General features: G+C 38.4%; 2 protein-coding genes and 1 long non-coding RNA gene across 7 annotated transcripts; 2 read left to right on the top strand and 1 right to left on the bottom strand.

Moving 5' to 3' along the window:
• Positions 1–3,177: 3,177 nt before the first annotated feature.
• On the top strand, positions 3,178–9,406 carry LOC148717328 (salivary peroxidase/catechol oxidase-like). Its single transcript, XM_088743981.1, has 8 exons — positions 3,178–3,258; positions 4,038–4,086; positions 4,338–4,923; positions 5,228–5,474; positions 5,803–5,987; positions 6,907–7,190; positions 7,500–8,068; positions 8,868–9,406. Exons 2-8 carry the CDS (start codon positions 4,073–4,075, stop codon positions 8,990–8,992), a joined length of 2,010 nt encoding a protein of 669 aa, XP_088600107.1. The 5' UTR covers positions 3,178–3,258; positions 4,038–4,072; the 3' UTR covers positions 8,993–9,406.
• A 2,290-nt stretch (positions 9,407–11,696) lies between these two features.
• On the top strand, positions 11,697–18,039 carry LOC111322595 (peroxidasin homolog). Of its 5 annotated transcripts, none has more exons than XM_088743326.1 (9): positions 11,697–11,857; positions 12,259–12,310; positions 12,719–13,307; positions 13,763–14,006; positions 14,534–14,718; positions 15,657–15,940; positions 16,489–17,087; positions 17,490–17,524; positions 17,676–18,039. In XM_088743326.1, the coding sequence occupies exons 2-9, from the start codon at positions 12,297–12,299 to the stop codon at positions 17,679–17,681; spliced, it is 1,956 nt and encodes a 651-aa protein (XP_088599452.1). In that variant the 5' UTR covers positions 11,697–11,857; positions 12,259–12,296; the 3' UTR covers positions 17,682–18,039. The 5 variants fall into 5 exon arrangements, with proteins under 5 accessions (XP_088599452.1, XP_088599449.1, XP_088599453.1 ...); XM_088743323.1 differs by having other exon boundaries at positions 17,487–17,524; XM_088743324.1 differs by having other exon boundaries at positions 11,704–11,857; positions 12,262–12,310; positions 17,487–17,524.
• Positions 12,510–20,590, bottom strand: LOC148717327 (uncharacterized). The gene is made up of 2 exons (XR_015994697.1): positions 20,425–20,590; positions 12,510–14,037 (listed from the first exon to the last, which is right to left on the bottom strand). It is a non-coding gene; the product is annotated as an uncharacterized LOC148717327 (long non-coding RNA).
• Between the last annotated feature and the right edge of the window lie 392 nt (positions 20,591–20,982).

Here is a 20,982-nt window from a genome sequence, read left to right as displayed (position 1 = left end):
TGCGTATCTAAGGGCCCTGCATAACACCCACGGCAAGGTCGGCCAACATTCCTTCTGTATAAATACAAGCATTAGGGGTGACGGATGAGATATCTTAAAACTTAACTTGTTTAACTTTAATTCTATCTTGACTTCACTTTGAACATAGCTTAAGAATGCGTTGATGAAACATTGTGCAAAGCACTTCCGTCTGGCGTCAATGTCAATTACAGTTATAAACATTTCCCCAAACTTTGCTTCTCACTATTGTTTGTTGAGAGTAAAACCTCACTGAAAAATGAAATGGCTACAGCAAAAATTTTTGTATAAACAAAAACTAAAAGGTATACAAAGTCATGCACTAGTACTCCTGGCTTTACGTTAGCTACCTTAAAGAAGAAGTCTGACATAAAGCCAAAGAACATACCAGAAAGTCGTAGGCTCAAGGGAGTAGATATTGTTTAATAACGAGATTCAACTGTTTTATATAGGCTTAGTTCATTTCTTGGACTAACACTCGAGCATTACCGAAGGTCGCGCTTCACAGAACATCCACTATCCTCTGGGTTTAATATGTTTGTTTATCGGCCTTTTTCTCAGTAGTAATCATGATGAGGGTATTCGTTAAACAGTTGTTACGAGCTTCAACATAACGAATCTGGGGGTCTTTTAATTTGCATCTATACCTGCCCTCGCATCTATAATTGGCAATGAATGCAAAATATGGCTTCTTCTCCTCCCTCCCACATAAAAAATACCACGCTGTCTGAAAGCTGAACATTCCTCAAAAACTTAACATGAAAGATAACGAATATTCGCAAAAAATGTTGGAGTAACGAAAACAATGCCAACAAACGAACAAACTGTGCGTTTTTGATTTAGGCGAAAAAATGGTTATGGTACATCGGAGCTGTAAAGACAATTAGCAATTACATGTAGAAATGCAGCTGGAGAGAGATATAATGTCGAGATCAATAGAGTTCTTCCTTCTCCATGAGATCCAATAATGATGACTTTTAATGTGCGTTGTCGTTTCAAAAAGAGCAGTCATCAAGTGGTCATCAAATCAAATAGGGTGGCTCCTTATGAGTTTTATCGGTTTTAAAAAGAACTATTTATTTTCCGCTAACCAAAACAAAACGAAAGGCTGCATTGCGCAATAATTCCATCTGGTCAGATTATTATTAGATTAGTGCACCTTTACTGACAAAGCAGTTTTCGTTAAATAAGCTAGTTGACATCATCACATAGCGATTTCAAATGCCACCTTCAGAGTTATTTCCATTACATTACAAACTCAACTTGAAATTCTGTTTTATCACATATCTAGAGGTTCTTTTTCAGCAGTACAATGGCATTTAAAGGAAATCTAAGAAATTTTTAAAAATTACAAGAGTTTCCTAAATATTAGGCTTTTGTTTATAAATTATAATATTGTTTATTAATTCCAATATCGCGATTACTTCTAATACAGTGCCAGATGCGAAGTCACGATTTAGTTTAAGCTGAAAAGTTTTAAAAAATTAGAAGACAAAAAAAAAAAATAACCAAGGACTAACGATTCAAAGAATACAAGGAAACTAATTCACTCTGATGGTATTCCCATGGTGGTTTGTGTCATAAGTTCAGGTCTGGAGGGGTTTTGAACTGCTGTGTAATGAAATCATTAGCGATAAAAGTCATTAATTTTTCTTGTGATATAGTCAATGAGCCATAAAAACAGACCCATACAAGTCTCACAAATTATTTTGAAGGAAATGCTTCTGCCGAAAAGTGATGACATTATAATTTAATACATGTCTTTCGCTATTTCCGTTACATCTATATACGTACGTATTCCATTCTGTAGTCTATTTGTTGCCTGTCAAATTGCCCTTTTTTTTTGTGGCAGCTGATACATTTTGAGGTTTTAACATTTCTTTTCTCTTTTTTAATAATTAATTTCATTAACCCACGCGGTGACGTCAAAACATAGTGAAATTAAAGACCCAGGCAATCAATATTACGATAAAACAGTGATAAATAAATAAATTAAAATTAAAACAAAAAAAACAACAAATACCACGTTAATTTGCAAGTATATATCAATAAGCATTAGAAATCACTGCCAATACTTGTTATGGCGATGGAAGTGTCAGACTATCAACATTAACAACTGACGTACCTGTTCTTTTAAACTTTCATCTAGATTTTGGATCCAGTGAACAATTCATTTTAAATTAAGCACGTTATTAAATGTGACCATGTTGGTGGTTATCAAATCAAGACATCAAACAATATCCAAAATCAAACGCTATCACTGGTTGCTATGGCTTGGAAAAAATGCCCTATGACGTGGTCTAATTTTCTTAATCCGACACATTACTGACTACCAAGCTACTAGAACATCATATTTTGCAAAATTTCATATGCCGAGATTAATCTGCTATGAAACAGCTGTAATTCTTGCTGAAGTTTATTTGTCTTATTTTTGAAAACATCTTTAGTGCAATAAGAAAAATATTCCTTTAAAATAAAGTTAATCAAAGTAATACTTAAATGATATAAACTTACCTAACAGCTGTACTACCAACTTCATTGTTTAACCATTAGAAGAAAAACAACAAACCAAAAATTATTGGCCGAGTCAAGTTTCGTAGCGAAGCTCGCTTATGCTGATGAGGTATCGCTTTATATCTTTCGTTATTAAACGTTTCTCGCTCTTCGGTACACGTTAACCAACTGAAGGCGCCCATGTGCCCATATCATGGACAAACATCCTGTTTATTGGTTATCATATGCACCGTTTCTCTAATTTTTTAATAAGCAAAAATGGTTTTAACCACTTCCTTCCCAACTTTTTGTCAAATTCAACTCTTGATCCTAAGCCCAATTATGCACCAAAAAATTAATAATTACATGGGCTATGATCAAATATTTTTGTCTTGAAAAAATTTTTCCACCACTCTGAACACTGTTTTTACTGTGACGAAAGATTTCAACAAACAAAGTATTGGACCCTTGATATGGGCTCTAGATTCAAGACACTAGTACTTAATGACCGTCTCATTACTCGGTAGATATTAGCTGCGGAATCGTTCACGTGTCCCTCATGATTAATGACAGCAGTGTATTGTACTTTAGCCGCACAGATGGTAATGAGCAACAAACGGACGTTTAAAAGGACGGAAGGTGCGTTCTGAGCTCATCAAAACCAGATAGGCTCTCTACAACCACGATCTGATATTTACGTGAAGATCAATCAAATACTTTCTATTCAAGTCCAGCTGCAAGGTTAAGGTAAATGGATTGTTTTTAATTTCAAGTCCTGTGTAATTATGAAAAATGAAACCTCTCCGATTTCGCCTTGCTTTTTTCCAGTGAGCGTTCCAATGTAAGAAAATTTTAGCTTCTGGTTGCTGATAACAAACTTGACTCGTTTGTCTTGAAATAACAACGAGGACTTACTGCTTTATGGCTAGAATTGATAGACTACCTTTTCTTTATCTAAGTTCTAACAGTTTCGTCGGACTCGGTCTACCCTTTTTTCTTGCAAAAGAGACCGAAATAGGTACCGCGTGAAAATTGTTCGCATCTTTATGCGCATTACTTTACAATGTTGTTCAATATTTTGTCAACACAATCAGCCAGAAAAAGGAAGTAAGGATCTGAATTGTTAACTCTGTAATGGAATGCAAAAATGTATCTATTCAAGCACTTATCGTGGTGTCATCTTTTCTCTTGAAGTTTTTTTTGGGTGTTAACAGAGCTCGACACTAAAGGTAGCCAACTAGCCACAAACTAGTAGAAATTCAGCTTTGGCAAGTGGTTTTCGATTTCCACTAGCCAGTCTGGCTAGTAAACAAACTGAAATTGTCGTAACATCGAAGTTGTCACTAGCCACATTGCTGGTGAGTTGAAAAGTTGGTGTCGAGCCCTGGTTAAGTGGGAGAATATTTGAGAATAATCTTCACTTAAACTTGACAATGGTATAAATACTAGTCATGAATAATCTCACCGTCCCACTGCTCGTACTATTTAAGGGCGGCCTAACTCTTGTATGTTTTTTTTTCCCATAGGCAGAGAAGCAGTGAAAGCAGTGAAACGTCTAGAAATGTGGACATTAAGGTATTGAAACGAAGTTTAAAACTAAAATCCATACATTTTGGAACTACCTTTGACATATGTCTTTTTTTGTACTTGGTTACTTTAAAAAACAATACACACTTGAGGTGAAATCAAATATGCGATTTAATTCTTGGATCACACGAATTTGGTAAATTGAAATTGAAGTAAGGATGCGACATTAGTATCAATTAAAATTGTTAAGAGCTCATAGCTTCCTCTTGTTTCAACTGACAATTTCCTCAATATTGTAGCTTTCTCTTTGCTGCGGGAGCATGTCTCTTTCTCAGTTGGCCTTCCGTTGGTGGAACTCCTGGCAATTCCGATACGTTTTTAAGGGTTGACCGCCTCTGTCAACCGGTACCTCTGTACCTTCGTCTAAACTGTATCAGGCGGCGGTACCGCATGTTCGACGGGACATGCAACAATCTGTGCAACATAACCGAGGGCTCTGCCGAGACTGGGTTCGACCGCTTCCTCCCACCAGCCTTTCAAAACGGAGATGGGCCTAGACTCGCGTCTTCATCTGGTGCTCCACTGAAGAACGCGCGAACGATCAGTAGAAACGTGTTCAAGAGTACGTCTGAAGATGCAGGTGGGAAACCACCACCTTTCACACACGTCACCATGACGTGGGGCCAATTCATTGATCATGACATCACGTTAACTGAGTCCAACGAGACTGCGGGATGTGGGACCAACAACGAACAATGTCCCACCAATGTTCCGGGATGTATAAGCATACCGATCTCACAGAACAACCCGGATGATCGACTGGTGAACAATCTAACTGCTCAATGCATCCCCCTATCACGATCAGCATTGAAAGATCGCGAACAGGTTAGAGATTCCTGCAGTCTTTTACGGTCATTTTCATCATTGCAGTTGAAATTTATCTCTTATTAACTAACGAACCCCTTGAGAAAGGTTGCGTCCTTTCCTATGCAACGTTACCTTGCAGTGCAGTAATGTTGATTCTGCGTGCAACTTTAACGAAACGAAAAACATTTCAGTCAGGCAAAGAAAGCGAAGTCCAAGTGGAATTGGAGGTCCCATTATTGAAAGAGGAAATGCCTGCCTTTAAAAAATAACTACTTTGATTTAGCAAAGGAAACCGTTAAAAAGACTCGTTAACTTTTTTCAGATTAACTTAGTTTCATCCTACATTGATGGTTCAATGGTGTATGGAGCAAACTGCGAAGAGGCAGAGAGCCTCCGAGACAGAAAAGCAAATATTGGAGCTCTACGTGTTCTCCCGCTGCCCGTAAGACGGTCTGACAGGATGCCAATTCTACCTGTGGCTAGTCCAGAATCTTTTTGTAGATCGCCGAGACCTGCAGTGAGGCCTTGTTTCCTTGCTGGTGATTTTAGGAGAGTCAATGAAAATCCTGGTAAGAAAGTCTTTGTGGGACAACATATTTCCTGCTATTCTTAAGGAGATCGTCTCTCTCTCAATTAGTCACATAAGCATTTTGTTGAGGTCATAAGCGAGACCGAATAGAGTTTTGACAGTAAGCATAATTGTTAATATCTCTCACTTCAATGCATGCAACTTTTAATCCCCATCTTCAGTAATCTCTTACATTAAGGAACACAACAGCTCTGAATTCAGTTTGGACGAGGAGAGTAACACCTGGCTTATAAGAATCATATGAACCATACCAAGAGCAAAGTTTTAAAAAATCACCTAAATCCCTTTCTCTTTTCTTTATCTTTCAGCGCTTATGGTAATGCACACTCTTCTTGTGCGTGAACACAATCGCATCGCACGGTTCCTTCATTATCTGAATCCAACATGGCACGATGAAAAGCTTTTTCAGGAGGCACGAAAAATAGTGATTGCTCAAATACAGCACATTACGTACAACGAATGGCTTCCTGTTTTGTTTCCTTCTAAAACATTGGTGAGGATCGATTTACTTTGAAAATACATGATACTTAATCCAAAATGTTCTACTCAACAGTTAGATTTAGAGCACGAGATTTCAATCGCTTGCTAATTGACGACGAAGGCCGATTCGAACACAGCGCATAGAAATCGAGAACGAATGATCTAATTGTTTTGGCATAAAATTACTTGTCGTTCATAACTAAACAACAAGGAGGGCTAGTGTTTTTGTTGACAGACGATGATAGACTACTTACTTTACCCACTGCCTATCATAGAATAGATGGCGAGTTGTATAGCCAATCAGACTGCAGCATCTGTAAGAGAGAGCGTTGGTTGGTTTACACGAAATATCATGACATTGGCTGTGAGAATACTACCTCTCCTTATGCTTACAGTGTTAGTGTAAGAGTACATTGGCTTACCTCCTACCTTCGTCTGCGCATCATTTCAACGTCGTTCCTCACATAGTGCACTGAGAAACTGGAAAGAAATACTTTGAATTTACATTCTGTTGACACAATTATCTACACATTCACTAGGTATTGAATTACGTTCTATTCTAACGTGTAGAACCTTACAATAGAGTAAGTCAGGGCGGACAACTGACCCCAAAACTTGATCAGGATAAAAGCGACGTATGCACTGTTGTGCTTGGAGTCAATTCAGGGGTAACTAAATTCTCCAAACTCCTGCCTGTCATCCATCTTATTTAAATTTTTTAAGTCATCAGTTCTCATTTTTATGTCATGAAGTAACTTTGCAATGTTTTGATTAGGATAACCACACCTCCTTTGAACAGGTGTTGGTGCAAACAATATCATGAAAAACGGTCAGTAACTTTATACAATACATCGTACAAAAATGCTCTATTTGAAGTTTTAATCATTTCTTATCCATGTGGTCTTTTATTATATTCATTGTGTTACAAAAAGAGAAGTAACGAGGGACTTTTACCGGAGCCATCAGGCCAGTTCTTTAGCGGTTACGACCCAACTGTGAGGGCGACAACCTTCAACGCATTTGCAGCAGCAGCCCTCAGGATGGGCCACTCCCTGATTCGACAGACATTTGGACAGTTCAGTAAAGCATTTGTGCGACTGGGGGAAATCAGCACCACAACATTTTTTAATCCTGATCCTCTCTATATTTTGAGGAACAACGGTATCGACGGAATTTCTCTGGGGCTAACACAAGAACCATCGCAGCAGTTTGATAAGTAAGGGAACAAGTCTCACTTTTAATAATAGTGCTATAACAGCAATAATGATGAAGGATTTTTATAGCGCCATGTCCTTTAGCTCGTACCCCTTTACAACACTTTGCGGTGGATTTTGGCCAGGCCGCAATGAGCAGTTTAGAATTCTTGAAGGAAATTTTTGAAGGTGTCTTCCTGTATTTTCCAATGTACTTTTAACGTTCCTGAAGAAATACTTCACATTCAAACACCTCTTGAACGGCAACTTAAATCCATAAACCAAATACCTTGGCAAAATAAAAAATTTAATGCTTTGTTTTCCTAACGTAGGAACTTCGTAGAAGCTGTACGCGAAAGTCTCGTTATAGAGGGACCAGCCGTTGAAGGTGTTGTAGGAGACCTCATGGCAATCAACATCCAACGTGGTCGTGACCACGCCCTACCCCCCTACATACAATTCAGAAGCGCTTGTGGCTTGGATAAAAACTTAACCGGTGGACTCGTCACAGATTTTTCACAACTAACCAACATTGACCCGGTGCAACTGGGTAAAATCAAACAGTCTTATGACTCTCCCGCTGACATAGACTTGTTTGTGGGAGGAGTCAGTGAGAAGCCACAGAAGGGGTCTATATTTGGGGAAACATTCACTTGTCTGATTGCTCAAAGTTTCAAAAGATATCGGTTTGGAGATCGTTTTTGGTACGAAAGACGTGATTCTTACACAGGATTCACACGAAGGCAGCTGGATTCTATCCGAGTGGGTAGTTCTCTTGCAAGAATCATTTGTCATAACTCAGATAATGTGAAGGAACTCCAAAGGCGCGTTTTTGAAACCAGTACAGTAACGGTTCCCTGTGATGACATTCCATCCATAAACTTGAACTTGTGGAGAGAGGGTAAGTGATCGCGCGTATCTTAAACACTACTAAAACATAATCAGGTCAACTTAGGCATTTATCTCCTCGAATTCGAGTTAATTTGAAAGTTTAATTAAAAAAAAGTTCGTATGCAACACTATCGCCTCTAGATATGGCTTAAGATGCCTGTTATGCGATTAGCATAGTTCACTTTCGTTGCTTACTTTTTCTCTCGATGAGTAACACTTAAGACAGTCTTCACCCTCGCCGTACCTTTATGAATAAATCTATCTGAAAAATTTGGTTGCTACTCCGTTCCTCATAACTCAAAACCTGACAAAAAATAATGTAGAGGTCTTAAAACTAAAGTAATCACAGCGGCCGGCCAATCAGAGCATAGAATTATTACTAGGGACCAATCGGCGATCGGGTTTAGATCAGCATCTGATTGGTAGAGAGGGTTTAGAGAGAGTTTTCTGAGCCAATCAAAGAGCGAAGTAAAGCTAAGCCAGGGAAATAACCCATTACTCTAAACACTCAATGATAATTGTCCCAAGAGTGCAAATTTTAGGAAACAAACTCCCGTTTGAGCATAATATTTCATTGGTCAGAAAATTCCAAATGCAGAGGGCCCGTTTACACGTGCTGAAACGAACTAGTGCACCAACCTACTGTTTCCACAGAGTTCCAAGAGTTTTATGGTAAAAAAGAGAATTTAACAGAATCACAGTTGAACAGATGTAATAAAAGATGGAAAAAAAAACACACACACAAGGCAAAATGGGAGAAGAAATTAAATTAATCACTGGTTTCTAATTTTTTGGTTTCCCCTCTCTAGATGCAGGAATGGAGGATGAAACTCCATCAGCAGAATGTGAAGCTTGCTCTGAGTCCAAAAAGAAGGGCCTGGTGATGGAGCCAAGTGATGCATTAACTACGGATGCGAACACACTTACAGCTTAAATCTTAGGGTCATGTCTTTCGCACGATGTTGCGATGTGTTAAGCAATTAATGGCGCGTTAAAGCAAATTTTAGACCCAATTCACTCTTTCACTCCAGGAAGTCAACTGCAGTAGTAATTTGTGCTCAAAATATCAGACAGGTCATAAGACCAACGAATATATCAGTCGATTGTTTGGTTTTAGACTAAGTCGAGTCCCTACAAGACGTAAAGGGGAGTTTAAGGAGAATTGGTATCTAGATCTTGAAAGTTGAAGGTTCAAAGTGACAAGGGACAATAAAAGAGTAATTGAACGTTCGGCGGCAACGTTGGTCTACGCAATTTCCCATTTACTCCTTATACTTGTAAGTAAGGTTAGACTCTGTTAAATGATTAGCGAGTCTTCAATAATTAATAAAATGCTTTTTGACGTTAATCTTGCAAGTTACTGTCTGACTAGAAGTAAAGATGAGATGACTAGGGATACTTTCAGTTTCACATCGAGCGGCCAGGCTTCAACTTTTTCTTGTTCTGCTTCTAGAATAAAGATGTTTCTGATCATTTCTCCATTCTCGAAGCTTTCAGATGAGCTTCATTTCATCGACCTTCAACATCGACCTTTTCGACTACGATTCCTTTTTTTCGAGAAACTTCCCGTGGATTTGGAAACTAAAGACGTAACTCATTCATCATTAACCCTGACAATGAAATATGCTGTCCCATTATCTAGTTAAAGTACATGACGAACTAAAGCCAACCTTTAATGGGCGTTCAACCATTTCGCTAGAGTTTCCGTTTCTAGAGCGTTGGGACTGGCGATAAAATACATTTACCCTATGGCACGTTTTTTTTTCCTATGACCATTCAGGAAGAAAATGTGCGTCAATTCATTAGCAAATATTGCTCGCGTATTGATCTCTGGTGAATCGTGAATTCACTTTAATTGTTATCCCAGGAGGTATTCCCGAAAAAAAAAAAAAAACACTAAATCTTTGCAAAGCACAGCTGACTGACTCAATAAATTTATCAGATGCCTTTGTAAAGGTGGATTTTGTTCGCATCATTTAATTCTAAAGCAATGGTTGAATCATGTTTTGGATTTTAGAGACAATAAAGATTACACGCCGGGTGCTAAAACAAAAGTTTAAAAGGCAGAAGGTTAAAGGTTCACCGCCATATTGTAACATAATGGTGCTTTTCATGAACCATGTTCTTGTAATTGTCCGCGCGCATAAACAAGTGAAATACTTGGTATCCCTGTGTAGTATGGCTTGTATCACACTACTCGCTGTTACCGTCTCTTGAAAGACTTAACAAACCATTTACTGCATTTACAACTTTAGTGCACGTTGCGAAATAAACATCGTTCCATTCACTCCCTCACCTTTGCAGTGATACAATGACTCTTCAGATTTATCGGGTCTAATATCACATACCACAGGAAGGAAAAAGAACTTGGGTTGATTGATAAAGGGAGCAGAGGGTTAAAAATTTGCATTTTTTTTCAGTATGATGTGTCCATAATTATTTGCTTATTATAAAAACACTTTCGTCAGATGAGTCTGGTTCAGATTGTAACAGATAGCAAAACTAACGTCCAAGAAGAGTTTTTCATTAGCATTTCATTATTGCTGCAATGAATAAATGCAACGTTTTTCTCCAAGGAAGGATTTTCATATATAGTCGTTTGTGAAGCTGGTTACATTTCTTGTTTTTTTTTTTTTTTGGTAATAATTGTCTGTATTAATTCCTAAGATGAAAAGCTACATCTCTTAAGTTATAAAATATTAAGAAAACAAATTAAACAAACAAAACAAAAAATACCACTTGCACAGCCAGGTTATATTTAAAAATCGGTCGATAAAAAAAGGAGTTCTTGACCCTATCCGTGTTGAAATTCGGCCGGTGCCTCGATTTTTGACGGTCTTAGATTGTATCCCGTGACCTTCAGGTTACGTATAAGGTTTTCTCATAAGATGTTTCTCTTAATATTTCATCTTGTCGAAAATGCTCTTATCTTGTTTTCATAATACATGGAGAGTTATGGAGATATGTATCTCCGCTTGTGACACCGGTCTAGGAAACACTGTACAGTCGTAAGCTCCGCATTAACAGGACCGTACACAGATAGACCATTTGTCAAATTAAGGATAACTAGACTTTGAAAAATAGAATTGTCTAATTCTTCTTGAGTATAACCCTCCTTCCTTATCGATCTCAGGATAAAATGACATTTGTTACCTTTAATTAGCTTTTGCCATGCATGTGCAATGATTACTTCCATGACATTTTGTGCCAAGGAATTGAAGCTAGCAGACAAAGATATCAAAAAAATGAAAGCAAGCAGCTGTTCTTCGACGACGGAGATTGTAAGTGCTTCTGAATAAAGAATTGCGCGCCTTTTTCTGAAACAAAACCTTGAGCGGCCGAAGAACGCTTACATTTCAATACTTTCTCTTAGTAAATGACGTTGACATTGGGAAGTTCATCCCGTGACGTTAGCATTACAAGCATCGCTTTTCCATTGGACAATAACCTGCCTTGTCACGCACCGGAAACTGAAGAAATCACGTTCATCACAAAAACTGCCGCATTCTTTAATCACAACGATGACCACAGTCTTTTGATGTTGAAAATCCTATACTCTGGAGTGCTTTGTTATTCAGTACTTAATTAAATGTCATGACAAAGCACAAAAAATTGGCCTCACAGCAAGAAACAGGTATTTATGAGCAGTACGTATATAAGGAAAACAGGCCATCCATCTCAAACTACAACAGCAAAGCTACCACCTGAGAGATTTATGTTACTGATCTGGTATCGATTCAAACTATTAAGTATTTTACTCTTTGAAGGAGAAGGTATCAATCTTCATTCTTTCTTAAAGGTAATTTCTTAATTTTTCATTATTTTCCAATTTCTTACTGATAATGTTTTAATTTCTTGAATATCCTTTTGACTATTTCTACAATCACTAACTGGTTGTTTGTCCACCCGTAGTCTCCATGTTCATAAATTGTTGCGTTTAAAACAGGGAATTAAAACATTGTTTGATGACACAAACTATTAAGTTTAGTTTTTCAAGATAGCGAGCGGGTGATGAATTTCTTTCCCCCCTGAGGATAATCGTTCCGTATATCATCCACAAAGTGTTCATGGCAAATGCACAGACGATTAATCCATTCTTGCACCTTTCTCGTGGGGCCAAGACGGCTTTATTTGGTTAATATCGTATGAGGAGAAAAGAGCTATCAATCAATTACTACTACTTGTTTCTTTTTCGTTTAGAAGTGAAGGACATCGGAATACAAAACTCTAAAGGAAACATGCAGCTTGTGAGGTATCTTAATTACCAATTATCTGCCATAGAATGGCTATAATATATAGTCCCCTGTCACAGGCAATGCGCCTGCACACTGAAGAATGTGATGAGAGTAAATGACACACAATTCAACATGCTTTTGAACCTTAAATGGAGCCGGTTTGAATTAGGATTTTGTTCTAAGTTTGTACCCGTGGTTCTAACCCTCATACATACCTACATACATCACCTTTATTTCACCTCGGATTTACAAGAGTAGCTATATAGCTAATTTCTCCGAGAAAGAGAAAGAAAATTAAGTGAATAAATAAATAAGTAAACCCTCGTGCCGAGAAGATCAGAACAATCATTGTATCTAGATCAATAACAATCTTTATGAAAGCAATGGCTCAGTTACATTTTGTACTTTATCACTTTGCCAATTAGTCATATCCTGGGAGTTTTACTCATCGTCGGAGCATGTGAAGTGCGTCACTCGTCCTCTTCTGCTATTGCTTACCAAAAACTGTTGGGTGCTCTTGGCAAAGAATATTGTGATCCTCTGAAGATGCAACTACATTGCTTAACCTTACGGTACCGAACGTTTAACGGCGCATGTAATAACCTGTGTAAAATAGCGCAAGGATCCGCCGGGTCGCAATTTGTCCGCTTTGTACCAGCTGCGTTCCAAAATGGTCAAGAACCTAGATTGGCTTCCGTTGTTAGCCCTTTCCAGCTGAGGAACGCCAGAACCATCAGCAATACAGTATTTGTGGCTACCTCTGAGAATGTGGGCGCGGCACCCAACTTCACTCACATGACCATGGCGTGGGGTTCATTCATAGACCATGATTTCACGCTAACCAAATCCAATCAGACACAAGGGTGTGGAACTAACAATGCCCCTTGCCCTAACAACATTCCCGGATGTGTTAGCATTCCAATATCGCAGTCAAAACCAGATGATCGGCTGAGATTCAATCTAACAGCACAATGCATTCCTCTCTCGCGATCGGCACAAAATGATGGCGAGCAGGTTTGTGTTATGCTTTTTTTTTTTTTCGCAAAGTAACCCTTTTACTTTGTCACTTATGTACTTTCTTTTTCACCGTCTTCCTCATAGAATTCATTCCAACTGAACACCCCCTCACCACGGTTATAGAATAGTAAATTTGCGGTTAAAACTGACGAGAAATGACACGTCTCCGAAACTAATAATGACATCATCGTTAAGAGGAACACACAACCTCATAGTTTCTTGAACCAAACTGAGATGCGGTCTGAATTACTCATTAACAATTGCTAAAACTTTTCTCACATTACTAGCTTCGAGAATGCAAGCATTTTCAAGTTTTGCGACTTGAAGTGGAGTGCTATGCCTAAATCTCTCTTTACACACTTTGTACAAGATCGAAAAGCTGTGATTGTTGTAAATGTATAATAATATTTATTACTGCACCCACTCTTTCTTTTCTTTTCTTTCCTCCTAAGGTGAACCTTGTTTCGTCTTATATGGACGCTTCAAACATTTATGGAGTCAGCATTAAGGAAGCGGAGACTGTCCGCGACCGGAAGTCAAACATTGGCTTGTTGCGCGTTGTTCCGCTCCCAGTGCCTCGCTCGGATAGGATGCCGGTGTCTCCTCCAGCAGATCCGAGCCTCTTCTGCCGATCTCCAAGGCCAACGCTAAAACCATGTTTCCATTTTGCTGATTTTAGAGACAACGAAAATCCAAGTAAGAAGCAAAAGATGAGGTGCTTAACTCACTGCAACAAAAAAATAAAAGTAAAAGCTTTCTTCTTTTAATACTTCTCAAAAATTGTCATAGGAGATAAACGGGAAAAATGCCTTGTGCTGATATAAAAGAGAAAGGAAATGCAGTAATAACAGAGAAAAGACCGTTCAATTAATATGACAAAAGTGATAAAAATTCAACAAGTAACAAGCAACTATAGGGGGCTTTATTCCCTGCAACACAAGGATAGGTGTAAACGTTTTCCTTGGACAATGACACTTGTAATTAAGGTTACGAGATAATTACAGACGAAAGAGCATTCAGTTTAGATGGATAAAAGATGAGATAAAATTCCATGTTTCGAGACTTTTTCGCGCCTGTTCCTTTATAATTGGAGTGTCAAAATACGATTACCTGCATTCAAGTTACTGGTCAAATTATCCTCACACGGTGTAAATCGTTACCTCCCTCCCCTCCCTTCCCTCCCTCCTACACTCAACTGGAATTGGTTCTCTTGTTGTTGACAGCACTGATGACACTTCACATTCTTCTTACACGAGAACACAATCGAATCGCAAAATTTCTCCACAATCTGAACCCAACTTGGGACGATGAAAAGCTGTTCCAGGAAGCACGAAGAATCGTGATTGCTCACATGCAGCACATTACATACAACGAATGGCTCCCGACACTGTTCTTCAGCGAAGAATTGGTAAGAAAAATTTTTGGTAAAGTCAATTCAGTGTTTCATTTTCGTCCAATTCGTAATTCGAAGTTGTCATTCGAATGCAATAGATATCCTTAAGTTATTCTCTTTTCTCAGCTCAAGTCACTTCTTCTTGGATACCGCAACAATACATCTGACCGGGTAGTTCGAAGCATGGATAACGCTATCTACTCGATAAATCACTATATGGTGGTTAGCGCAATACGTTTTGTTAACACTTATCCGCTAGATAGTGATTTATCCGTTGGATAGCGTTATCCGGCCTTTATATGACTGGACGCAGGACTTTGCCCCTAGAGTATCCCTACCCTTACACTAAACATAACCCTAGTTTTGAAAAACCACGAGTTTCTTGTGAAAGATGATGTTATTCGGTGAATGACTCAGGCGGCTTAACTGACAAAAAAAAGTACTCCGAAGGCTTTTAAAAGGAGTGGAATCTTCAACCTTCTGGTAATTACTTCGAATGCTCTACCCGGCACAGAGCTACAAGAGACTGCACTCGTTGCAAGGTGAAAAACTCCCTGTGTGCCGAAAGAATAGGATTGTTGATATGTGATGCTTTTGCGCAATGATGTAAATGAAGATGGCAAATTTTAAGCCAGGTGAGTAAGTGAAAGATGATGTTATTCAGTGAATGACACAGGCATACCTGGAGAAAAAGAATCCGAGACCTTCCAAAAGAAATTTCTTATGTGTGGTCGTTTAAGCTTGGTTTTAAGTACCGATGCAAGCACCAGCACATCTTCAATTTGCGTTTGTGCCTGTGCTTGCGTTGGTAGTGAAAACTAGGCTTTAAAGTACGAGTGTAGTCAGACACCTAAAATGTGGATTGCGACGTCCTGACTAAATTCTGCTTGTCTCCTTCTGGCGATGAAACACATTTAATGCGGCCGATAAACATTATAATTTTTCTTTTACAGAGACGAGCGAATGGTATTCAATTGGAACGACCGGGTCAGTTTTTTACGGGTTACGATCCAAAAGTAGACGCGACCACGTTCAACTCTTTGGCATCAGCGGCGTTTAGGATGGGCCACTCACTAGTTCGGGAAAATTTCGGACAATTCAGCAAAAACTTCATTCGACTGGGAGAAATCAGCGTGACAAGATTTTTCGACCCGTCCGCTCTTTACAAGCTTGAGAATAATGGTTTCGATGGTATCAATTTAGGGTTGATTCGTGAACAAGCCCAACAATTCGACAGGTGAGTAACCTTTCTGATTTTGACTCGGTCGATGTCGTTTACTACGTGCAACAAAACCTATTTCACAGAAATATTAGAGCCAGCTAGCAGTTTTTATCTAAATATGAAGAGAATCGACAGAAATTCTACAATGCACTTGCAAAATGCACTAAAAATTTCAGTTTGCATGATATTTCAGTATGGTCTCAAGCTGAGATTAGTTAAAGGTTATGAAAGCCGTTCCCAAAAGAAGGTTACTAAATTCTTTAGACGAAAGGCTTGTCTGAACAGGAAGTGAAATTTTTTGTTTCTTATTTTTCCGCCTTCTGTTGATGTTTGCTCAATTATTGAGAAAAAAAAGCCTCATTACATGTACCGAGTTTACTGAAGTAATGACACGCAACAAGGAAGTATAAACATAGCCATAGTGCATCTCTTCACCGAGACAGAACCTTCAATTACAAACAGTATTCTAACTAAAGTATAAAGTAACCAAAACTGATATCTTCCAATAAACTTTCAAACAAAACATCAACAATAACAATCTTATTCCTCATCATCGGTTCTAGGAACTTCGCTGAAGCTATACACGAAAGCCTAGTGATGCCAGGACCTACTCCAGATGGCATTGTAGCAGATCTATTGGCAATAAACATAATGCGTGGCAGGGACCACGGATTAGCTCCGTACGTCGATTTTCGAGCAGCGTGTGGTTTGGACGCGAATTTACCAGGCGGTGTTGCTACAAGGTTCGAAGACCTTCTGTCAAACATCAACCTGGATCAGATCAAAAGGCTAAAATTGGCATATATTCTCAGTAAAGACATCAACATTTTTGATCAGTTCGTCCGCGACATCGATTTGTATGCAGGCGGCATAAGTGAAAACCCTCAAACTGGATCTATTCTGGGGCAGACTTTCACTTGCATAATAACCAAGGCCTTCCAAACATTTCGGTTTGGAGACAGCCACTGGTACGAGAGAAAACACAAGTCGGGGTTCACCCTGGAACAACTAGATTCGATAAGAAAAGGGAGCTCCCTCGCAAAGATAATCTGCGACAATTCGGATAATGTGAAGGAAATTCAGCGTTGGGTTTTTCAAAATAGTACAGATGTGGTTCACTGCGACGATATACCATCGATCGACCTCAACTTGTGGAAAGAAGGTGAGTAGAAAAGTGTTGGTTAATGATACATGAAGAGTAGGTGAAACCTTTCCGCTACAAGGAAAGTCATATAATCATGTTTACCACCAGCTTATAGAGTAATTTTCACTCGAATTTCGAAGTGATCCAGGATTGATTTGGTTCTACTTTATTTTGCTGTTTGAGTCATTTTCAAACGTGGGCTAAGAACCAATTTTCATAACGAAAGGATGATCTTAATCATTTGCCACTGGGATGAAACCATGACAAATGTGATTCCTTCCAAAGGATTCCAACCATACTTCGCTTCGATTTTGCTGTGCCATGCTCTATTTGCTGTGCCACTGCGCGAGGGAGAGAGCTGGCGAACTTAGTCTTGGTCAAAAAATTAAAATACAACCTTTTCTCTTCTTTCACCAGAAGTGTACATGGAAGATGAAGCTTATGGAGTAAAGAAGTAGACTGTCCAGTCAAGAGCACGATTGCGACATATTCAAACGAAACCGATTTTAATGTTGAAAGTGTTTTAAACTTAAACGAGCCGCTTCGCAAAATATCTAGCGCAATCATGTTCAGGGCAACTGTACTCGACATTGTTTAAAACAACCGCACTGAATAGTTCGCAAATATTCAAAACTTTTTGTTCTGGAGTAGAACCTATCATTCCCTCTCTGAACAGCGACGTACATAAACTGAAGTAAGCATTCGAAAGAAAAATGATACAAAACTAAGTTAAAAGTAAGGTAAAATTACCGGAAAAGGCCATAAATGTTGGGGAAGAGGAGACATGTAAAGCGACGTTGTGGGCCGCTTCAATGCATTCGCGTCGACAAGTGATTTAATTATCATTAGGATTCATACTAAGATACCAAAAAGCCAACATGTTTTGCATTATAAATCGTTCCAGAAACATTTTGACATTTTTAAAAGCTATTCTTTGCAGAAGCTAAATAAATAAAAACAGGAAAACGTACGCGAAACTTGGGCTGGGTATTCAGCTAAGTTGTTGTTGTTGTTGTTTTTCATCTCAGTAGAACCCTTCCCTGCCCGCTCGCATGAGTCATTAACGGGGACGAGAAAAAATTTATAGCCGTAGTCTAAACGTTGAAGCGTGACTAGATTGTTTCTTTATGTAACTGCAAGGACCAAAGATGACTTTCTACAGACTTTCTAATTCAGAATCAAGGTAATAAACGCACTACAAAGATCCATAATTTTCAAGCAAGAGGGTTTGGCTTACAAATACAGACTACATATCATCATCGAAAATATTTCTATTTAACGATAGACTTGAGTGTCTAAGATCAACCAGAACATTCCAACCAGTGGAAAAGCAATATCACCCTCCTCGTATGTTTTGCACAACGGTTATCAGAAATGCGATAATGCCTCTCAGTGCATAGTTTAACGTCAAGGGCCTTGAAACTAAGGCAATCTATTTTTTATGGGGTATTAATTTGTTATGTTCGTATTGGGTCGTAAAGTCAAGGGTAACGTTAAATTTGGTTTGACTTCGAGCGGAAGTGGTCACAAAAATTCTTTTAAAAAGCTTTAGGTCTCAATATCAAGATTTTGAAGCAAGTCTGCGCGAAATCTCTCGACTGTAAACGTCAAATAAGATTTGGTTAGATTATAGGGAGTGGTGGAATTTCGGAGGTTTACCCGTTAGGCATAGCTAAATTTTTAATAGTTATCCCGTTACAATATCTGTCCTTGGAACAGTTTCAAACGATCTAAATATACTTTGCGTGGTTATGCTCTAACACACCTGACCGCTTAAAATACAATATCGGTAACTCGTTATTTTTAGCCTTGATGATTGTATGACAGATCACACAATTTGAACGCCGTAAAGTCAATGATCCAGATGAAGTGGCACACTCACGTATATGTACTTTGGTCTAGGCATCCACACACGCTTGTAAACCCGTTATGAAAATGTTTTGGAAAGCATTCTTGGAGAGATAAGGAAAGAGTGATCCTTTGAAGTTATCACGAACAAATTGGACGGTAGAAAAAGTCCGATAAACACTGAACGTCACGGTCAGTGACATTCAGCATCTAGCATAAAATTCCAATGTATGATTGTGAACCAATCCTCTGATGTAGCAGCTAACCATCCCGAGACAGAAGAAACCACCCGTTATCATTCACCTGAGGAAGGCCACTGAGTGGTGAAGACAATTTGACTTTATAATAAATGGTGACTGCAAACTGTGATATCGACTGATCAGTGTTTATTACCATCACAACTACAATGAACAAACAAATCTTTTACACAATCGATTTTTTTGGATATGGTAAAATCTCATCTTTTGTATGGCATTTATACCAATCACTGACGACCATTCAATTTACACAGTTTGTATGAAGCAAGGTGTTGTTCACAAGCAAGCCCACCTTTCAGCCTGGAAACTCTTTACGGTGGCTAATTTATCTTATCAACTCAGTTAATAAAACCAAATCATCTTCTTAAATTCTGTCTTTTTATCGCTATTATTATATTACTTCCTTCCGTTCTTGTTCAGTTCCATTTGATCCACAACCCTTAACAGAAAAGAAGCATACAACCCTTCATATAATCTAACTAGAGCTAGCTCAAAATAGTTTACTTGTGGTGTTCATCACTAATTCTTTGCTGGAACGTGCCATTACACCTCCTTATAAACGGTACCCAAGGATTCTGTGTTATTTCTTAACAAGTTGAGGCCAGTTTTTGACCCACAATTTTAACATACCAAAAATAACAATGTCTTAGAAACCCCCTTAATTTTAGCGGTACGTGCCTGAACTCGAAGACGGGTTCGATGAGCCCATTTCTTTACTTTCTGAATTGCAATGATGATACCAAAATTCAAATTTCTGCTGGGTTTGAGGAGGTTTGAAAAAGACTGTTGTACAAATTCAGAGTCAACCTAACTCCTCGAGAAAGTATTGTAATGTAAAGCAGTCTAAGAAAGCAGGTACAACCGGATAGCATTTCTGGAACAATACAGACGACATCTAGACGAAGTCAATACGAGATTCTTTTTGTTAGCTTTATACCAAATACCTTCATATGTAAGATGACATGATTTTCCCAAACACAATATAAACTCGTGTATTTTCCCATTATTTTTCGCTGGAGAAAAATATAGAAGTAAGTATCAAGTGAAAAATGTAGTGGGTGGTGTTTGAAAAGAAACCATAGGAACTGAACAACATGGTGGTCAAAACAGCTTTACTAAAAGTTTGCCCTATATTCCATCTGTCGATGAAACATTTTCCATATCAGATAGAAAATGAAGCTAAAAAGAAAAAATTAACAAGTTTTTATAACTTTTGACTAAACTAGATTTTGACAAGAAAGGAAACATACGTTTTTCCAACGAACTTCGAAGCAAATGTCCGATAACGTCGAGGGCGGAGCCATTTACCATCTGATTACAATATTGCTGATTGCTCTTGCACAATCACATATTGCCTTCAAACGGATATTGGATCAGTTGCAAGACAAAACTTGAAACAGATTGGCAAGGAAGTTAGAAATTACATATAAGAATGATGGTTTCCTTTGACTTGAAGAGAAAAATTGTATATGTTGATATGAAAACGATAAACAGAGGAACATTTAGCACGCTGGGTCTTAAGGTTAAGAAATAGGGCTGAATAACTTCGACATAGAGGGAAAACACAATACAAAGAAAAACTATATCATTTTTTTCTTTGACAATGTATCTTTACGCACATCGTTTCACCCACAAGTTTACAATCTTAACAATTTTATTTGCCAGTTATAAAGAAAAAGGAGGTTTACATCACCAAATGAGTAAGTTAGCAATACTTTAATAAATAACAATATTTTAATAGATGGCAAAGGGGCCTCGAGAAACCACGGGGCTTATACGAGGGAGGCCTCTCTACTAAAAAGAATTAG

The sequence above is a fragment of the Stylophora pistillata genome, chromosome 13 (genome assembly GCF_964205215.1).
Source record: "Stylophora pistillata chromosome 13, jaStyPist1.2, whole genome shotgun sequence".
NCBI lineage: Eukaryota > Metazoa > Cnidaria > Anthozoa > Scleractinia > Pocilloporidae > Stylophora > Stylophora pistillata.
Note: the sequence above shows the minus strand (reverse complement) of the source record. Positions and strands in the feature narration are given on the sequence as shown.